The following is an 18,007-nucleotide window of genomic DNA, read 5'->3' as shown; positions in this document are numbered from 1 at the left end:
AGCTGGCTCTGAGGAACAAAACGGGCCAGAGCCGCCTGTGGGGACTCGTCATCGACACAGGAGAGTATTCTCGTGGCTTGTCAGAACTGGGTTGAGTTCCTCACCATGACAGATGCTTCAGTCTCTCCTCACTCCAGCCTCACTGACTTGGTTTAGTTTCACTTTATACTTTATCCTGATCACAGACTGTTAATGCAGCATGTCTGAAGAACTTCATCTCTAGTATTTCCTTGGAAATGACTTCCAATGCTCACGGCATTCCACCCTCTTTAATATCAAACATCACAAACTGTCTTTAACTCTGAAATAAGTTGCAGGGGAATTATCAAGTGTTGGTAAGTGTTAACTGTTTAAAAAAGTACACACTACATGTTTGTTTAGCTGTCTGTATAGCTCAGGTTGAGAATAAACTCCATTGTGCTGTACTTTATAAATGAAATCTGACTGAATGCACTCTGTTGTAAAGTTTATTATCATTTCCCACAGTTAGGCACAGTCTGTATTTACATGGGTGCATGTTGCATTAAAGCACCCAGTGACGGGTGGGGCCTTCCTGATTCTGGAGATACGCAGACATTTAAGAGCCAGTTGTATCACAGCTGGCTGAAAAACAAGTATGAGTCGTCACAGACAAAAAGCATTTCACAATGCATCTGGAATTTGTGACAGCAGGAACAAACAGGAGCATCATTCATTCCGTCAATGCTTCTGTTACTGGGTTGATCTGTCCATCGGTTTAACGTGGGGGTTTCTCAGTCCATGTCCTCCTCCACAGGCTGTGTCTTCACTTCCACTGTTTTATGAGGGATATAGGACCCCATACCTGCCGCTCTGTCCGCCTCAGCCTGGGTGTAGGGCTCGTCTCTGAGCTTCTTCAGCCTGGATGGAGAAACAAGAGGAGAAACTGTAACTTAACCATTGTGGCCATTATTGTCCTGTATGATGTAAGACATAACCCAATTAGAATAAGAAGTGATTTGGCGAATGAGTTTATATAACATGCACATAAGAGACACTGGTGTCTTACCTTTTTTTGTGCAGTTTAGTTCTGAAGTGCTCTTTCAAGGATCTCATATCCACAAAATATCTCCTGCAAGACATAAAAGTGCAACTGTGTTAAACGATTTGAGACAAAGTGGGACTGAGCAACATGAATACACAATTTAACCCCAGTGTTGACAGAAGAGCTGAAACAACCCATTGATTAGTCCACTGGCAGTCCAGTGGTCCAAATGGTGCCTAAACAGTTTGAAAGGTTATTAAATGTAATTTAGATCATTATCTGATGCACAGAAATGTGTCTTTTCAAGTTATTTATTTAGTTAAATCTGTAAAAATGTACAAAGTAAGAAACCATAAAATTGTTAGGAAATGAAACTTCACTGATAATCTGTTGTTTACACAGAATTTAATCTGTTTTTGTTCAGTTAGAAAACAAAAGAATATTCCATCTTCTTAAATCTTTCTATGTGATCTGTGATAAAGTTGTGTAATACTTTTATACTGATGCTTCTCGGTTGTACTCTCCACTTTGCTGCTGTAACACGGCTGATTCCTCTGCTGTGTGTGTAAACAGGGCCTGAACTCACGCGCAGTGCAGACAGTAGTGTTGTGCACACCCCGTCACATCGAAGTCCACCTCCTGCTTCAGTAACTGCGCTGCGGTCTCCGGCTTCAGGTCCGAGTGGATCTGGTCCAGGTCTTTGGTCTTGTGCTTCGTCTTCCACGTCCTTGCGATGTGCTTCTTCTTGTCGCTCTTGTGGTTTCCCGTCTGTGTGGACTTGCCCATGTTGGATCCTACACGCTGCAGGGATCACCACAAATACAGGTTGTTTACAAAAGGAATATCTGACCGGGGCGGAGTTATGCTTTACTGATTCTTTAGAAAGTATAACAAACGTCTGGCCTTAAATTAGGATCAAATCTGTGGTTGCCTCCCGAGTAACAACAAGTCAAGTGTAGTACAGAGGATCACGACGTTAGCTCGGAGTTTAAAGACTAATCTGGTCATTTAGTATCTTTATCACCAGCTCAGATTTTACGATATGAGCAAACTGGTAACGACCTACTGTTCGTCAGCTGAAGACAAGTCGGTGAAACAGCAGATTTCTTTCTAAACAACCTTCGCAGATCCAGAGATGTTTTTACCTTCCACACGCGTGGCCGAGAGAGATGAATGTACTTCCGGGTCGCACAGAGGGCTAGATACACATGCTCACCTGTAGAGGGCGCTAAATACCAGTGTTTTCGAAGAGAGGCACACTTCACTCAGATATTTTTAAGTACATACAATTTGAAAGAATCATTCATTAGTTAAGATGAAATAATACAACTACATTGTAAAGACATTTAAAGGTAAGCATTAAACATATTACAAACAAAAAATCTGTAAATAAAATCGATATGAATTTCCATTATGTCTGTCGTCTGTCTTTTTGTACTTGCACTTGTACATAACACATACATGTACATAGCAGAATATTACATTATGATATAAATATATATAATTCAGTAGCATTCTGAAGGTTGACTTTTTTTTGTGAAATTATAATATAATTATCTATACTGCTGCTTCATTATGTTTATATATGTTTTATAGTAACAAAACTAATTGTACTTATAGTATATTCATACGTATGTACTTTATTATACATGTACTCAGCAGGATATATGATTATAATGTAATCTTATATGATTAAGTAGAAATTTGAAGGCTGACTTAATTATATAAAATTATTTTATAACTATATCAGAATCAGAATCAGAAAGTATTTATTGCCAAGTAGGTTTACACCTACCTGGAATTTGCCTTGGTATATATACTGCTGCTTCATTATGTTGTATATTAATTTTATGGTTACCAGTGATTTATTGTACTGATATCATATTATTACTTAATTACTGTATTATACTTGCAGGCTTGTACATGTATTCAGTAGGATATATAAAAAAGATATGATTAAATATAATTCAGCTTTCTGAAGGCTGATTGAATCGTATTTCGTACCAATTTACACACCAATAACATATAATATAATATAATATAATATAATATAATATAATATAATATTACTACAGACACCCACTCCCCCTCTGTGTTGTCAGGTCACTCAGGTGAAGTTCAGCTGACACAATTAAATATTCCGACGGCACTTGAAGGCAGCGCTAGTCTGCACTGCATACGCGCCGTGGCGGAGAGCGAAGATGGCGGCGAGTAACGTCGAGCCAGAGCAGGAATGGAGCGACCGGGGCCTGGACACGGCCGAGGAAACCCTGGTCGCAATGGAGACCCTGCTGGCCACACTGAGGGCCTTCGAGGACGTCCTCAGGCAGCAAGAGACATCCACCGCGTCCTCCACGGAGTACTGCGACAACTTCTGCCAGGTAATGTGTACATGCAGCACCGCAGCTAGCGTTAGCCCAGCGTTAGCTTCTTCCCCGGGATTGTTTTTCTCGCAGCCTGCGAGCTAATCTGCGTCGGCTGCTGGCCCCGCTACGTGCCGGGCCAGGTCCGGGCTGTGGGTGGTTAACCAGGGAGCAGCAGCGCGGGGCGGATCGTGTTTTCATATTCCCACATGCACACGATTTCACCTCAAATACATGTTTATCTCCACCATTCGACTAATTACGTTGGCTGGCAGTCACGTTCCCCGTCCACTGCTGCAAGTTGCACAGGACGCTCGCGTTGCTTTCATGCACATAGCTCGTTTATCATTAGATTATTTTTAACACTAGAAAACAGGAAACGTATGGCAGGTTGTTTGCATGCACGTGACATGTCCACAGTTTGCACAGTACGCACAGATGCATGTGTGTGGGGTGGGGCGGCATCGCAGTGTGTTTATCCAAATGTTCTAACCAGCTCGGGGCCACCGATAAGCAAAAGAGTCCCGCTTTGGTTTCACTATGGTATTCACTATGCGACAGTTTACCGTGTTAAAGCAGACATAACGTTTTGTTTTTGCAATCAGGACTTTATTTTTTTTTCTAGTCTCGATGACACTTGTCTTAAGGTTGTGCATCCAAGTTTGTTTCATGTTCAAATGCACTGGTCGTGGTTTTGATCTGCCACCTTGTATTTAAACTCATCATCAGTGTAGATGCAGTTTCATTTATATATATATATATATATATATTTTTTAATGCAATATAAAAATACACGCTCTGTTTTTAGCTGGAGAAACAAAATGGGGAAAGGTCCATTTGGATTCCGCCCCCTAGGATCGCAAATTTCACTTTCTGAGTCTCTGAAGTCATGTAACATCACCGACAGAGGATCTGTCTGTGAGATTTGTTTACCAGCCTAAATGGATTATAGCTCAGAGTAATTCATTAATGGGATTAATGTAATTTACAGTTTGGTTTGTTTGCTGTCAAAGCAGAGATTAAGGATTTTTTGGGGGGGGGAATCATTTTAAAGCTAGACTCACATGCTCATCTATGTACACTGATCTCTTTGTGATTGTTCCTCCTTTTATTTTGTACCTGTGACAAGCAGGTTATGTTTTCGTCTGTGCTTGTTGGTCTGTTAGTTAGCTGGATTATGCAAAAGCTGGTTGATTTATTACCACAAAACTTGGCAGAAGATATGGTCTTGGTCAGTGAAGAACCCATGAAATTTTGCTGCGGATACAGACCAGGATTTAATTTTCAACATTTATGTTGATTTCTCAGAGAATAATTTATGGATCTTGATGAGAGGCATATTTAGGGGACTGATATTAATGAGTGTTTGCAATTTGGTTCAATACAGAAGTCCCTCTTTGTGTTTTTGTGGACAGCATGTTTTACCTAAATTGTCCTAAGCTGCTTTCAAACATGCACTGACATCCGGACAACGTCCTGAAATATTTTAGAGGGGTGTTTGTGAGAATGCAAATTGTCAAAGTCAGTTGCTCCAGATATTTTAGGAAAATGTTTGGAAATTCACAGTGAGCGAGTGTGTTGAGGACATTTCTAGCATGCAACAAATGCAAAACTGGAAAAAAATTATTCAAATTTCTCAGGGTCAAACAGGTGTCAGACACATAGTTGTCAACTTGGAAAGATGAGAGCTTTCAGTGATAAGAGCCAACACTGGTAACGATGTGGCGGAAACAAAAACACAAGATTTCTGCAGCAGAAATTCCACGTCGTGTCCTCCCATCATGCTCTACCCAGACGACATTCTTCTGTTTTAGTGAACACGTCTGACCCAGAGAATGTCGTGTTGCATTCTTCAAATGTGAAAGGCAAACTATGTCTGTCTGAAAACGACTACAGCAGGAAGGTAACCAACAAGAGGGAGTTTTGTACTGAAAACTCACTAACTTTAGTAACTAAGATACCAACCTGATTGGAACTTTTCAAAGGGTATGAGCACTGGTGATTTTGTGCCTTATCTCATCTGGCCATTTTGGAGAATACAAGTGATCACAGCAACCAGTAACTAACTCATTGCACTATGAGCATTTAACTGCTATTGCTAAATATAAACAACATTCCCTTTTTAATTTCTACACTGGGTAAATAAAGTGTTTTTTGGGTAGTTTATATTAAACAAAAACTGACAATTTTGCGGCGATGGGGACTTTCTGTTCCAATCGGAAGTAGTCCAGATGTAATCAGTGCACTGATGGGAGCCTCCAGGGTTGAGAGTTTAATCTTGGCTCCCTCTGAGGGTGTACCTTATTTTTAGGGCTGAGGGGAATTAATTTAGTGCCTCTGTAGACACAAGCACAAACCAGCAAGGTTCCTGCTGTCTGACAAATAGGACTCCTGGGATGTTGATAGTACTAACCCGTGACTAAATGTGTATGCCCTCCAGCTACATACAGGTGACACACATATGTTGACTCCTCTAAAGCAGGGAATAGACAATATTACATTGAAATAACAGTTTGAGGATCAAACGCTGTTCTCTTTAATTTCTTGCATTACGGGGAAAAGAAAGCGTCTCAGTCGTGTAATTCTGAGAAATCTTTTATCTTGTTTGAATGAAGATAAGGACGTGAGAGATCATATTTAGGTTAAAGCTTCCCCCAAGCTGTAAAATATTGAAAGTAGAAAACTGAAAAGTGTTGTTCAAAGGTGGCCCATTGTGCTTCGTGCTCCTCCTGGAGTGGGATTTTTATTGTTTTTTTTTTGTTTTTTTGGGGGGGGCTCACCATTAAAGGTTGTCATATGCTGTACAATGAAGTCCCCTAAGGCCCAATCAGGAGTACCTCCCACCAGACAGTGTCAACTGGGATCAATCATGTATAGACTGTTATCTCCCCCAGGTGGAAACCCCCTGTTGTCCCTCATGTGATCTTCTCTGACCAGTTTTTGAAAGTATTTAAAGTCATATCAGTTTTTTTCCAATGCTAATATTTTAACATTTGTATGCATGTTTTTCTAGGCACTAATTCACTACGCTGGGAGCAGGAACTCTATGGAGCATGGCCTCCCTCTCCTGGAAGTTTACTGTCTGTCCATCAACTGCTTCGCTGCAGCCCGGTCCCACCTCACAGCAGAGTCTGACAAAGTGGCCCTTGTTTTGAAGAGACTAGCTTTGTGAGTACTGAACATCTTCTGGTAAAAAAAAAAACACGAGAGAGATAGATAAGACAAATTCCCACCATTCTTAAATACAATAACATGAGTCTGTAGAAGAACGAAAACACAGTTTTAATGTTTCTATGCTCTATACACTTGTTGTCTATCTTATCTGCATACTTAGCATTTGTGCTGGTTACTTTATGGACTTGAGGTGATAAGGTCAGCGTCCTATGTTACTTATTGGGACCTTAACGATGTTTGTCAGCCATTGCGGACTGTCTCCGATTCTCTGACCTTTCAGCAGAGGCTCTTTCACAATAAAATATCGAAAGACAAACCTTGTTTCTATGATCTTTATTTACGATTTTCACCACACCTCCAAATTCAGTTTTTGAATTTAAAATATGCCAGGCACTTGGAAAATTACGGAAAATGACAGAACCGATATCCATGACATTTTTTTGGAGGGGTGGTGCATGACCGAAGGAAGAACTCATTTTGGAGCAGATCCCCCACCCAAAAAATGTTTTCACTTTGTTTAACATGGCGAGATAAGCCGTTAGCCTTGACGGAGGTATGCAGCCTCCAAAAGCCCTTCTAGTGTATTTATCATCTTTTGAAATACGCTTCTGCAAGATAGTCTGCATTATCTAAGTGAACCACCTATAAAATGGTGTATAAATATAAACAGAGAATCCTGTTTTAATAACGTTTGTTTGCTAAAATAGAAAATCTTCAGTAAAAAAAATGGTCTGTGTAATATCTTTTGTTTGTAGCAAAGAAACTATGAAAGACAGAACTGAGGCTGTGTCCTGACCCAAAATGTCAACTGTGTGTTTAGTGTGTCCATGCACTTGCAATATATGATGTGGATGTGCTACAGGTCCTAGAACAAATTGCCTTTCCTTGCAAACAAATCATTTAAAAATTGAATCAATTATAACAATTTCAAGTCGTCAAACTCTGCTCTTTATGAACCCACATAAAGACACGACCACTGTCGACCAGTGGTCATTACTTTGGATTCCAACAGATTCTTGTTGTACTTTCAGGTACATTAAACAGTTCACTCTTAAGACATTTACTGTTAATACTGACGTGACTTAAATTAGGTCAGTTAGAGACTCATCAAGTCTCTCTGTTAATCGCACTACGGCTCCACAGAGACACCTCCTATCTGCAAATGATCCTTTACGAGAGATGGGGGTCGTTTCAGTCCTTTGAGCTTAATAGAAAATCTTACACGAGATCTATTTATAGTTAGATTGTAATAGTTAAATTTAATACTGTGAGGTGTGGTAGAGCTTTTCTAAAAAAAAACATTTCACCACTTTTCAATCTATTTTTAAACGAACATTTTTGACATCTTAATGTATCTAAGTGTAAAGCTGATTCTTCTAAAACATAAATGCAGAGCTGCTGTAAGCAACAATCACTGACATGTATTGAAGTTTGGGTCGTATCACAATCCGTTCAAAGTTTTTATATGTAGTATGGATGAAACGGCTTATACTCAAAAATAGACCTGTCCAGTATCATCATTGTTTACTGAAGCAGCGTTGCGTTGATTTCTTTCAGGAGCTGTTTTGAATTGTTGCTGTCAGTGCCTGAGAATGAAATCCCCTACGAAGCCTGGGTTCAGTTTCACCACTCTGTTCAGGTAAGACGACCTTGTTTCAAAACACAGAAGCCGTTTTCAGACTTTACCTCCAGGTGAAATCCGGAGAGTTGGTTACTGAGTTTACCCGTTGTCGACCTTTCACACACGCACAACGCAGCAGGAGGTTCTCTGCACAGATGCGTTCACAACAGGAACAAATCCTCCATTATTCAGGCAGGAGGTCGAGCAGCCGGGTGCAGTAGGCAGAGGAAGGAAGTTTCACATTAACGGGGCTGCGTAGATCACATGGTCATGTTTACAGCACCCTGGCATTGGGTTGTCTGGCTCTCCCATTCTTTTGAACACAATATCTCAAGAACACTTGGAAGGAATTTCTCCAGACTTTGTAGAAATGTTCAGTTGCACTCAAGGTTGAACTGATACGATTCTGGAGGTCAAGGTCTCAGTGACATCACAAACACATTTTTTCTCCTTATGAATATGATATCTTGAATCCGCCAATTGGGCATTTCTTCAAATTGTTTTGGTCATTTGTAATGCATTTTTCTAAAAGTTGCTGAAGAAATCTATATTTCCATTTAAATATGATTTTTTTTGTGTGTGTTTATTGCAGAATGCCCATGATACCTTATTACGGTATGGAAGTACAGACCTCCAAGCTTTACTCCAGATCACGGGAGAGGGAGGAGCATGGAGCAACCCAGTCCTCGCCTCGCTCCTCAGCGGCCAGCTCACCAGCCAAGAAGAAGGTTGGTAGTCCCGTGAACTTATTAAGCTCATGTTAAATAGAGACAGGTATTAATTTTAGTGCTTGTTGTCACATCAGCCTTGTTGTGGTAGTTTGCTTCAACAGGATTTGTTTTTATTCTATCTCTAGTTAATGCATATATCCACTTGGAGGGCGAGGGCTTCATGGAGATGCGGGTGAAACACCTGGAGAAGATGGGTGAAGTTGCCAAGGCTGTGGTGCTGGCTAAATCCTGCACCGAATGCAGCTTCATCTCCAACCAGGCTACTTTTCGCCAAACATTCGTCTCCCTGCTTTGTCACCTGCTGCCCAGTGAAGAAGCCATCATGGAGGTATTGCTACATGTTCAGTTGTTGGCATGATCTTGTTTTGTTCAGTGATTTATTTGTATTTGTGCCCCTCATGTCAGTTGCATAGTGCTGTCAACACGTGGAAGGGCTAATTCCTCACAGGAAAACTCAAATCAAAGAAACAGTTAATGATGCTCTGCACTGGATGTTGACAGTATAATTGGAGGATCCAAATCTTTGTCTTCAGTTGCCATATTTTAGTTTGTAGTTAGGTTGCTAAGTGTTGTTATTGTGCCTTGTCTACACTTCTGCAGATATTTTTTGAACTTATATTTACCCCTTCATTTTACAATATCACTCCATCCAGACAAAAACATAAACGACTACAAACGCTCAAGCAAGCATGTCGGGGCAGAAGGTGGTGATTAATTCAACAACGATCAGAATACCAGAAGAATATTGAGAGAATTCTCAGTGAGCTTATTCTCCGAGGGCGGTATACATTATATAATTTTGTTTCACCCCTACAAAAAATATGATCTCAATGCAGTTAATTCTGTTTCAGTTAAATTTACTGTACATGGATTCAGGGTTTTGTTTTAGGTGCAACTCAGTAGAAGATGCTGTGAAACCATTGATTTCACCTTTGTTTGAGATGGAAATTTAAATTAGTTCATGAGTCTGTGACTCAGACAATGGTTGCACATTTGTTTTCCTTCTTGACCAGAGCTACACACATTCGACATTGCTGTGCATACTCGTGTTTCCTTATTGTTTGCTTCTGGCTCAACCTCCATTCACCCACCTGTTCTTGGTATGCTGTCTGTTGAAAAACCTCTATTTGGGGTTTTGAATGCTCATTCCTTCAGAGCTGCTGAAGCTTTCACCCGACTATAGGTTGAGACACTTTGGGTCATAAAGCTCTTCCAAAGACATCTGGGCATGTGTCTTGTTTACCAGCTGAAACATGGCTGGTTTCTTACCTCATAAATTAACATTGTCATAGGATTCAAATTCTGTAATTCTTGTTATAATTTTTTGCAAGAAGAGAAAGGAGATGACAGGCACCAAAGTGCCCAGGTCGCTGTGGTACTGACTCAGTCTTTATGGTCGGTGATTAATCAGATGAGCCACCGCCGCACCTTTTTGAGTCATGTTTTAAATATTTACACAAAATCAAAAGATCCTCACGTCAGATTTGTTTGCCGTTGCCTTTGTGAGAGACTTGGGTGTCAAGGGCGACACGAGATAAAGTTCCTTCACTGTAATCAAACTACTGTCACACAATGTGTCATAAATGCTGGCCGCTGTGTTTAAGATCAATTTTGATGACAGAACTTTGATCCTGATTTTCATTTGGAACAATCGTCAGTCATGTCTCAACTGACTGGTTCCTTTTCCGATTGCCCATGTCTAAATTTAAAAATGCAGCAGATGTGTTGTTTTCTAAGTATTCACATTATGTTTACTCTCCTAACAGATATCCAGACTTGACTGCAAGGATGTCCTGGAGATCACATGCAACTTGGAGACAGAGGGGGAGGAGAATACGGCCTTCATCTTGTGCACAACTTTCCTGACTCAGCAGCTTCAGCAGCAGAGTCATTACTGCTCCTGGTGAGTAGTTCCTGCTAAGGGCCCAGGGTTGGGTGGATTGCTCGTGTAAGGTTAAATTATTGATGTTTTGAAATTGTTAGCAGCAGTCAGACTAGATGTCTAAATCGCAGGTGATGATTAAATAATTAAATTTACCTGATTTCATTATGGTGGTCATCAGAGTCAAATGTTTGTTTTTGTGAAAGAGATATTGGACATAAAACATTTTTTGCATGTTTTTTTTCTTCTCAAAAAGGGAGTTGACTCAGTTGTGGAGTAAACTACAGAAGAGGATCGACCCCTCGTTGCTGTCTCTTCTGGAACGATGCCTTCAGCTTGGTGCAATTGCCAAAACGGTCCACCATTTGCTTTACCTAGTCCGTGTGATTCAGGCTGAGGTGAGCATGAACAGCCAAACTGTCCACATGTGATGATGAATTGGAAGATTGTTCATATCATGAAACTTTTCATAGTTCAGATGTTCCAGGGACTAAGGAGCCACAAGAACAATTTTGATGTAGAACAGTGTAGATTAGGCAGGAGAACCTTAATTAATTCCCTAATAGAGTTCTACTAAAATACGATTTATTCATGCATTTGCAAGATGGTTCTTGGCTCACATCTGCTAAACTGTTATTGCTGTCTCCTAACTGCTGTATTGCTGAAGTTATGGTAGTGTTTTTGGAAGTTAACAGACAGCTTCAAGTCCATTACCACCTCCATCTGGACTACAGGAGGGCTGACTGTTATTTGAATATATCCTGGGAAAACCAAATGGGGTTTATTCAGATTTGTGATCTGGCTGACAGAAATGCATGTACAGGATTTGGTCATGTGTAACTTCTTCTGGGATTTACCCAGATGTTAGATATTTGAAGTAACAATTGTAAATATAAATAGATTAAATGCTAATGATATATATCCCTCTATTTTCAGGCAGAGGACATGGGGGTACCTGCTTCAGTCGAACTGTGTGTCAAAGCCCTGCAACTTCCAAAGCAGAAAGACTCAGATACAAGGATATCTGTCTGCAAAACAATGTCCTGTCTTCTTCCAGACGACCTTGAGGTGTTGCGTGCCTGCCAACTCACAGAGTTCCTGCTTGGCCCCAGTCAGGAGGTATTCAGCTGTCTTGAGGAGCTGTATTTACGGCCAGACCAAAAGTTTGAACAGGAAAATGAAGTCATTCCCAACTCACTACGCTGCGAGTTGCTACTAGCTCTGAAAGCTTACTGGCCTTTTGATCCCGAATTCTGGGACTGGAAGACTCTGAAGTATCACTGCGTCTCACTTCTTGGGATAATCCCAGAGTCAGAAGAGGAAGAGGAGGAGTTGGTGGACAAACAAGAGCAGGTTAAACAGGAGCCACGGGAGGTAGCTGTGAAAGTAGAAACTGAGCAGAAGTGGATAAATGGAAATCTTGATGGTTATGAGCAACAGGATACAAAGCCGATGTCTAACTTAGCAGAAGTCCAAGGGGAATCGGAGGCAAAGAAACGCAAGTTCTGCTGTAAGATTTGTAAGAGGTCGGTCACTGACACTCAACTGGTTCATCACTCCATAAGACACACAGAGGACAACAGCCACCCCTGCCCTGTGTGCCTGGAAAGGTTTGAGAGCAGAAAGGAGCTCGTTCCTCACGTGAAACAACACATTCTGAGTGAAACACATCTTAACAAAAACAACGTAAAGAAAGAGGACGAGCAGAAACATATAGATGAGGAGGATGACATTGAACCGGGCGAAATCACCATTGACCCTTCTTTAATGCTCTATTACAAATCCACACATGATCCAGACGTGCTGGACCACATTGTGCAGCAAGCTAATACTGTAAAAGATAAGTATCTGGACGACGATGAGCATGTAACCTTCGATTACATCGAGCAACACTTCAAACTGCAGAACCGGGATGAGTATCCGTGCCCAGGAACTGGGTGTACTCGAATTTTTAAACATTCCAAGTACTTATATGTCCACTTAAAGTCAGAACATAAAGGCGATGAGAATGTGAAATATTTTCAGCAGATGAGAGACAAGCGGGAGAAGTGTGTCTTCTGTAGGCGCCATTTTGTCTCTGCTTACCATCACCGCAAACATCGAAGGGTTCACTATGGTGAGCGACCTTACATGTGTGCGGTTATAGATTGTGGCGCTCAGTTCAAAACTTCCAACGGACTTGTCACACACAAACAGACCCATGGATTTCAGCTCAACTTCCAGTGCGAGCTCAAAGGTTGTTATGTCACTTGCTCTGACTTGGGACAAATCTATCACCACGAAGCACAGCATTTCAGAGACGCAGCATTTACCTGCTGCAGCGCTGAATGTAGTAGATATTATTTATCCAAAAAGGAATTTATAAAGCATTTATCCACACACAACATCACCTTCTCTGAAGATGACTTCGAGGCTCAGAGGAAGGCAAAGCGGAAACTTTTCAAGACTGTTAGTGAACCGCTAGTTCGCCTTAATAAGTTGCTTGATTCAGAAGAGATTGTAAGCAGAGATATCCTGAACTCTCCCTCAGTGAGTTGTGCCTCCCCGATGCAAGAATCTGACCACAAAGAATCCAAACCCACAATGACCTTGGTGGCTGTGTGTTTCGATGGAAGCAAGTTCACCTGCGGGTTTGAGAAGTGTGGCATGACGTTCTCCAGGGCTAGAGACGTCCAGCGACATCTGAAATGTGCCCACCCAGAGCATCTTAAACTGGAGAACAAGGAATACAAACATGAAAAACAGCAGGGCTCAAAGTCCAAAGTGGTAAAGACTGAAACTGAGCCAGACGATGAGGAGAAAGGGAAACATGAGCTCTCAACACCATTTCAACCTGTGGAGGCTGGAAAAGAAAGAAAAACACCTGATCATCCCATAGACAATGAAACAAACTCTTCAAGCCTTCAAATAAATAATGATGATTTAAAAGAGATTCTCATCGGGCTTAGTAAACTGGACCTGAATTCATCATCCCCTCATAGCGTGTCGGTTGAGTCCGCTATGACCAACCCAGAACCTAATACATCACAAGTATCTCTTCATCAGGCGATCATGGCGAAGCCTCCTGTTGTACTGCTCCAGAAGAGACCTCCACATCTGCCTGAGGAAAAGGTCCAAATCAAAACTGAACAAACATCTATAACTGATGAAGACAGTGGTGCTGAATCATTAGCTAATGCTAAGCCGTACATCTGTCAGATAGAAAAATGCGACTTCAGGACTGCTCAGAGTTACAGCTTACAACGACACTATAAAACCAAACACGGTCGAACCGAGGAACAGGCCAGAAGGTTGACTTCTTTGAAAACCACATGTTTTAAGCCCTACGTCTGCCTTCTCTGTTCCAAGAGTCAAAGACAAAAAAATGGGTTGCTAACCCACTACCTTCACATACATAAGATGAGCGCGGCACAGGTGGACAAACTAAGCTGTGGATCTGTGTCTGAAAATCAGGAGACGACCCAAGATCTAAAAGTGAAGAAGAAAGACAAGTTGCAGCTTCACCCTGAGAAAAAAAACTCAACCACGACAAGTGAAAATGGACAAAACATTGACAATCATTCTCCATCTGAAGAGGAAGGTGAGGACGAAGCAGAGAGTCGAGAGCAAGAAACTGAGGGGAAGAATACACAGAAGGTCAGAAGTACAAGACGTTTGGTAACTAAAAGTAATCTCTGCTATATATTGGCTAAATTCAGTAAGCCCTTTCATTGTGTAGCAAAAAACTGTGATGCAGCTTTCTCCACCCAGGGAGGCCTTGTGCGCCACCTACAGTTTGTGCATCATTACAATCGCTCTCAGCTCTTGTTGGAAAAAGATTTTGACGTACAGCACAGTCCAGAAGTCAAAAAAGAGCCCGCCAAGAAAAGGCCTCTTCCAAATTCCGACGAGCCTCAGCCCCAATACAAATGTCACTTTGTCAATTGTAGATCCTCGTACCACCTGAAAAGCAGCCTGGTGCGTCACATTCGAGACTACCACTCTCAGCCACCTCAGCTGATAAAGTGCAAGTACCAAGGCTGCACAAAAGTATTCAGCCACAATGAAGCACTGAAAAAACACACACTTTATAGTCACTACGAGTACTACGATTCACTGGTGGTACGTCTACAGAGCACTCACAAAAAGTCTGTATCTGGATGCCAAAAGAAGCTCATCGTCACACCACAGAGTCCTGAGAAAGAAGCACCGGGTTCCCCGACGGCACAGGCATCCAGTCCCGAGCCGGAAGGGACCCCGAAGTCAGAAGAAATGGCAGAGCAGAGTCTTGAGGGGGAAATAATGTCTGGAGAAAAAAAAGAAAGAGAGGAGGAACCCTTTGGTCTATAGGTCTTATGAAGAAGCGCTACAGATGTGCCAAGACCGCTGCATGCGTGAGGCGTACCCTTGTATGGTTCAGAACTGCGATTCTGTCGTCACGTACGTCAAGAGTTTACACCGCCACTACCTGCAGGTTCACCGCATGGGTCGAGAGCATTTTTTAAAGAATCAAAACAAGCTTGTTTTTAATGCTGAGAAGCTGGAGGAACTGATTCAGAGGAAGTCGGCCAGGCTAACTGTGGCAGGATCATGTGCCCCTAATGTGGTTCGAAAAATCGAGTATCAGGCAGAGGAAGAAAACCCAGGGGGGCAGGCTGCACCCATGAGCCTGCTGTCCATCAAGGCAGAAACGTTGGATGAAGATATTCACCATCCACTGGGAATTCCAGAGGATGGGGAGGAGGAGGAGGTGCTGCCGCTACCCCCTGTTGAGAGAAGTGGCGTCCTTGTCGGTGCAGATGAGGTGCTGTATGGTGAACCGAGCACCGGGGGGCACACTGAAGACTCGGCTGCAGCTGCGCACATCAGTCCGAAACAGGAGGAGAGATTAAGCTGGGATAAGATCAAACCACTGCTTCGTCCCGTCACTGTCGACCTCTCGCCACCATGCTCCTTGCGCTTCACTACTGAAGAGGGCTTCCAAGATGCATCGAGCAACAAGGATGGCGGTAAAATGTTAAACGGCTCAGCAACAGCGGCCACTCTTATCCGTCAGCCACTTAAACGTAAAAACGAACTGTCCGAGCAGCCGTCAAACGTGATAGACCCTCAGCCTCGTAGCCCTTCTCCACGCCCTTTTGACATCGCTGCTTATAAGCCTATTGGCTTTGAGTCCTCATTCCTCAAGTTCATACAAGACTCCTCCCCGAAAGACAAAAACCCAGGAGCAGTGAAACGGCGAGACGCTTTCAGACGCAGCTGTTCTGTTAAAGAGAACAACCAGCTGGGAATCTCTCACACCCGCAGCAGACGCACACATTCCCTGCTGCTGAAGCCCCACGCTATGACTGGGGACTTCACGTCAGTCCAAAACTTGAAGTCCATCCTGGACAAAGCTCTGGCTGGGTGTGGGGACCTGGCCATTAAGCAGCTTCAGTACCTCAGACCTGTGGTGGTCCTGGGTAGACCTGTGTGCACCCCCACCCTGCCTGACCTCTTCCCATCAGACCCAAACAACAGCAAACTGCTTCTTGGAAGTTAGTTGAACTGATCACCTATTTAACATGGCTATTGCAAATAACGCTTTCTTTTAACAAACTGTCTAACAGTATTTCTTTGTCCTACAATGATAGTATTGTGGGCTTTTTTGTTCTTTGTTTTTTCAAGTTGCCAGATTGAAGCATTATAGAAATTAGAATAAGATAAATCAAGCTTAAACCGTGCACATCAAATCTGAGATTGTTTTTTTGTTTTTTTTAGACATCTGTTAAGAAGGCATTCAGATAACACATATGTTAACTCATCCTCACAACTGTATATAATATACTTCTCCGAGATAAATGTACAGATTTTCAGATTGTTAGAAATGGTCAGTAGCGTAATGCAAAGCCTTTTTACTCATTTGAAAATGTGACTGTAAAAACAGTTCCTGACTAAAAACATCTTGAGGAATATGTTTGGTTATTTTTCACCTCAGTTTGTATTAAATCAGTGTTGGGAAGCAGTGGACAGATGTTGGCAGACATGTATGTAACACTTTCTTAAAAAAATAAATGTGGATATGAAATAAAGTCATTAGCTTATTGGTTTCTGTAAATGACCCTTTATTAAACCATGTTTGTAAAGTCACGGTGAACATTTTGTATAAGTTTGCTGTTTTGGGTACGTTCTAAAAACAATAGTGAGGCAGATCATAATGCAAAGAAGACTCGACCTAAATTAACAAACAGCAAATAATGTGTAACATATATTGTGGTGGCTGAAATGTATATTAAAGTTTACTGACAAAGTATGAACGTATCAGTTATTTCAGAAACATCTGGAAGATTATCAGTATTTAAATATTTATAAGATGTGTATAGATTGTTTTATTTAATTTTAGCATATTTGATTGTCACAATTTATTCTCTTTTTCTAAAAAAAAATGAGCATTGCAATTTACAATCTTGTTAATTTGGGTTTGGGCCCAGACCACAAAAGTCCCGGTTTCACTGTGTTGCGTTTAAGTTTGGGGAAATTTGACTACTTGTTAGTTTGTTGAGCAGCACGTGAATATGCTCCACGGAATGAATAGGATCCCTTTGCTAAAATCTAGTTTTAAAACTAACTGACATCAAAGGTTATGTAAATTTTCTTAAATTAGTTGTCATATTGGACATATTTAGTTCTTTGTTTATAAAATGAAGGAAAACTGTTGGGCAGCTTATTTTTGCTTTATTCACATTTCACTTTACATCATCCACAGTATCAATTCAATTTTATTTGTGTAGAGATAAATCGCCCCATACATTATCTCAAGGCACTTTACGTAGTAAGTTTGAAACCTTACACTATAATAGAGAAATTAAACAGTTCCCGCAATGATGAAAACACGGCGACTGGAGAGAAAACCTTTCAACGGGACTTGAACATCTGCCACGACCGGCTGGGTGAGACGAAAGGAGAGGGTCCAGGGACAGTTGTGTAATTGTCATGTTTAATCAATGTCAGACAAGTTGTAATAGAGAAAATAACAATAAGGATAGTAATAATAAAGGTGTATTTCTTTAGCACATGTCTAAACAAGTGTCTAATATTGATACTTACAGATGTCACTGTGTTTTTAATTATACCAGCATTAGTTAATAGGAGAAAGGATAGTGCTAGTAATACATAATTAAGTAGTAATAAAAATAATCACTCATGATTAGCTGCTGACTGATAGACACAGGGTAAACACATACTTGTATAGATACGACTGGTTTTCCATCAGAA

At 41.4% G+C, this 18,007-nt stretch overlaps 2 protein-coding genes across 4 annotated transcripts; one reads left to right on the top strand and one right to left on the bottom strand.

Annotated features, from left to right (window-relative positions):
- Positions 1-453: 453 nt before the first annotated feature.
- znf593 (zinc finger protein 593) lies at positions 454-2,234 on the bottom strand. 3 transcript variants are annotated; one of them, XM_034575980.1, is made up of 4 exons: positions 2,149-2,234; positions 1,590-1,804; positions 1,028-1,090; positions 454-879 (listed from the first exon to the last, which is right to left on the bottom strand). In XM_034575980.1, the coding sequence occupies exons 2-4, from the start codon at positions 1,787-1,789 to the stop codon at positions 753-755; spliced, it is 390 nt and encodes a 129-aa protein (XP_034431871.1). In that variant the 5' UTR covers positions 1,790-1,804; positions 2,149-2,234; the 3' UTR covers positions 454-752. The 3 variants fall into 3 exon arrangements, with proteins under 3 accessions (XP_034431871.1, XP_034431873.1, XP_034431872.1); XM_034575982.1 differs by having other exon boundaries at positions 2,070-2,175; XM_034575981.1 differs by lacking the exon at positions 2,149-2,234 and adding an exon at positions 1,862-2,095 and having other exon boundaries at positions 1,590-1,831.
- Positions 2,235-3,109: 875 nt separating this feature from the next.
- Positions 3,110-17,045, top strand: rlf (RLF zinc finger). Its single transcript, XM_034575965.1, is given in 9 exon segments — positions 3,110-3,384; positions 6,380-6,534; positions 8,098-8,179; positions 8,754-8,889; positions 9,018-9,220; positions 10,659-10,795; positions 11,031-11,172; positions 11,711-15,061; positions 15,063-17,045. Coding segments are annotated over 9 exon segments (5,619 nt in total). The 5' UTR covers positions 3,110-3,204; the 3' UTR covers positions 16,296-17,045.
- Positions 17,046-18,007: the final 962 nt, after the last annotated feature.

Source organism: Hippoglossus hippoglossus, chromosome 22 (genome assembly GCF_009819705.1).
Source record: "Hippoglossus hippoglossus isolate fHipHip1 chromosome 22, fHipHip1.pri, whole genome shotgun sequence".
In the NCBI taxonomy this organism is placed as follows: Eukaryota; Metazoa; Chordata; class Actinopteri; order Pleuronectiformes; family Pleuronectidae; genus Hippoglossus; species Hippoglossus hippoglossus.
Note: the sequence above shows the minus strand (reverse complement) of the source record. Positions and strands in the feature narration are given on the sequence as shown.

Bases quoted from the DNA above. Each gene is read 5' to 3' on its own strand.
- znf593 (XM_034575980.1), bottom strand. From the start codon at position 1,789: ATGGGCAAGTCCACACAGACGGGAAACCACAAGAGCGACAAGAAGAAG. The intron at 1,091-1,589 runs GTGAGTTCAGGC...TATGTCTTGCAG, and splicing joins CACTACTGTCTGCACTGCGC to GAGATATTTTGTGGATATGA. The intron at 880-1,027 runs GTAAGACACCAG...TTCTCCATCCAG, and splicing joins ACTAAACTGCACAAAAAAAG to GCTGAAGAAGCTCAGAGACG.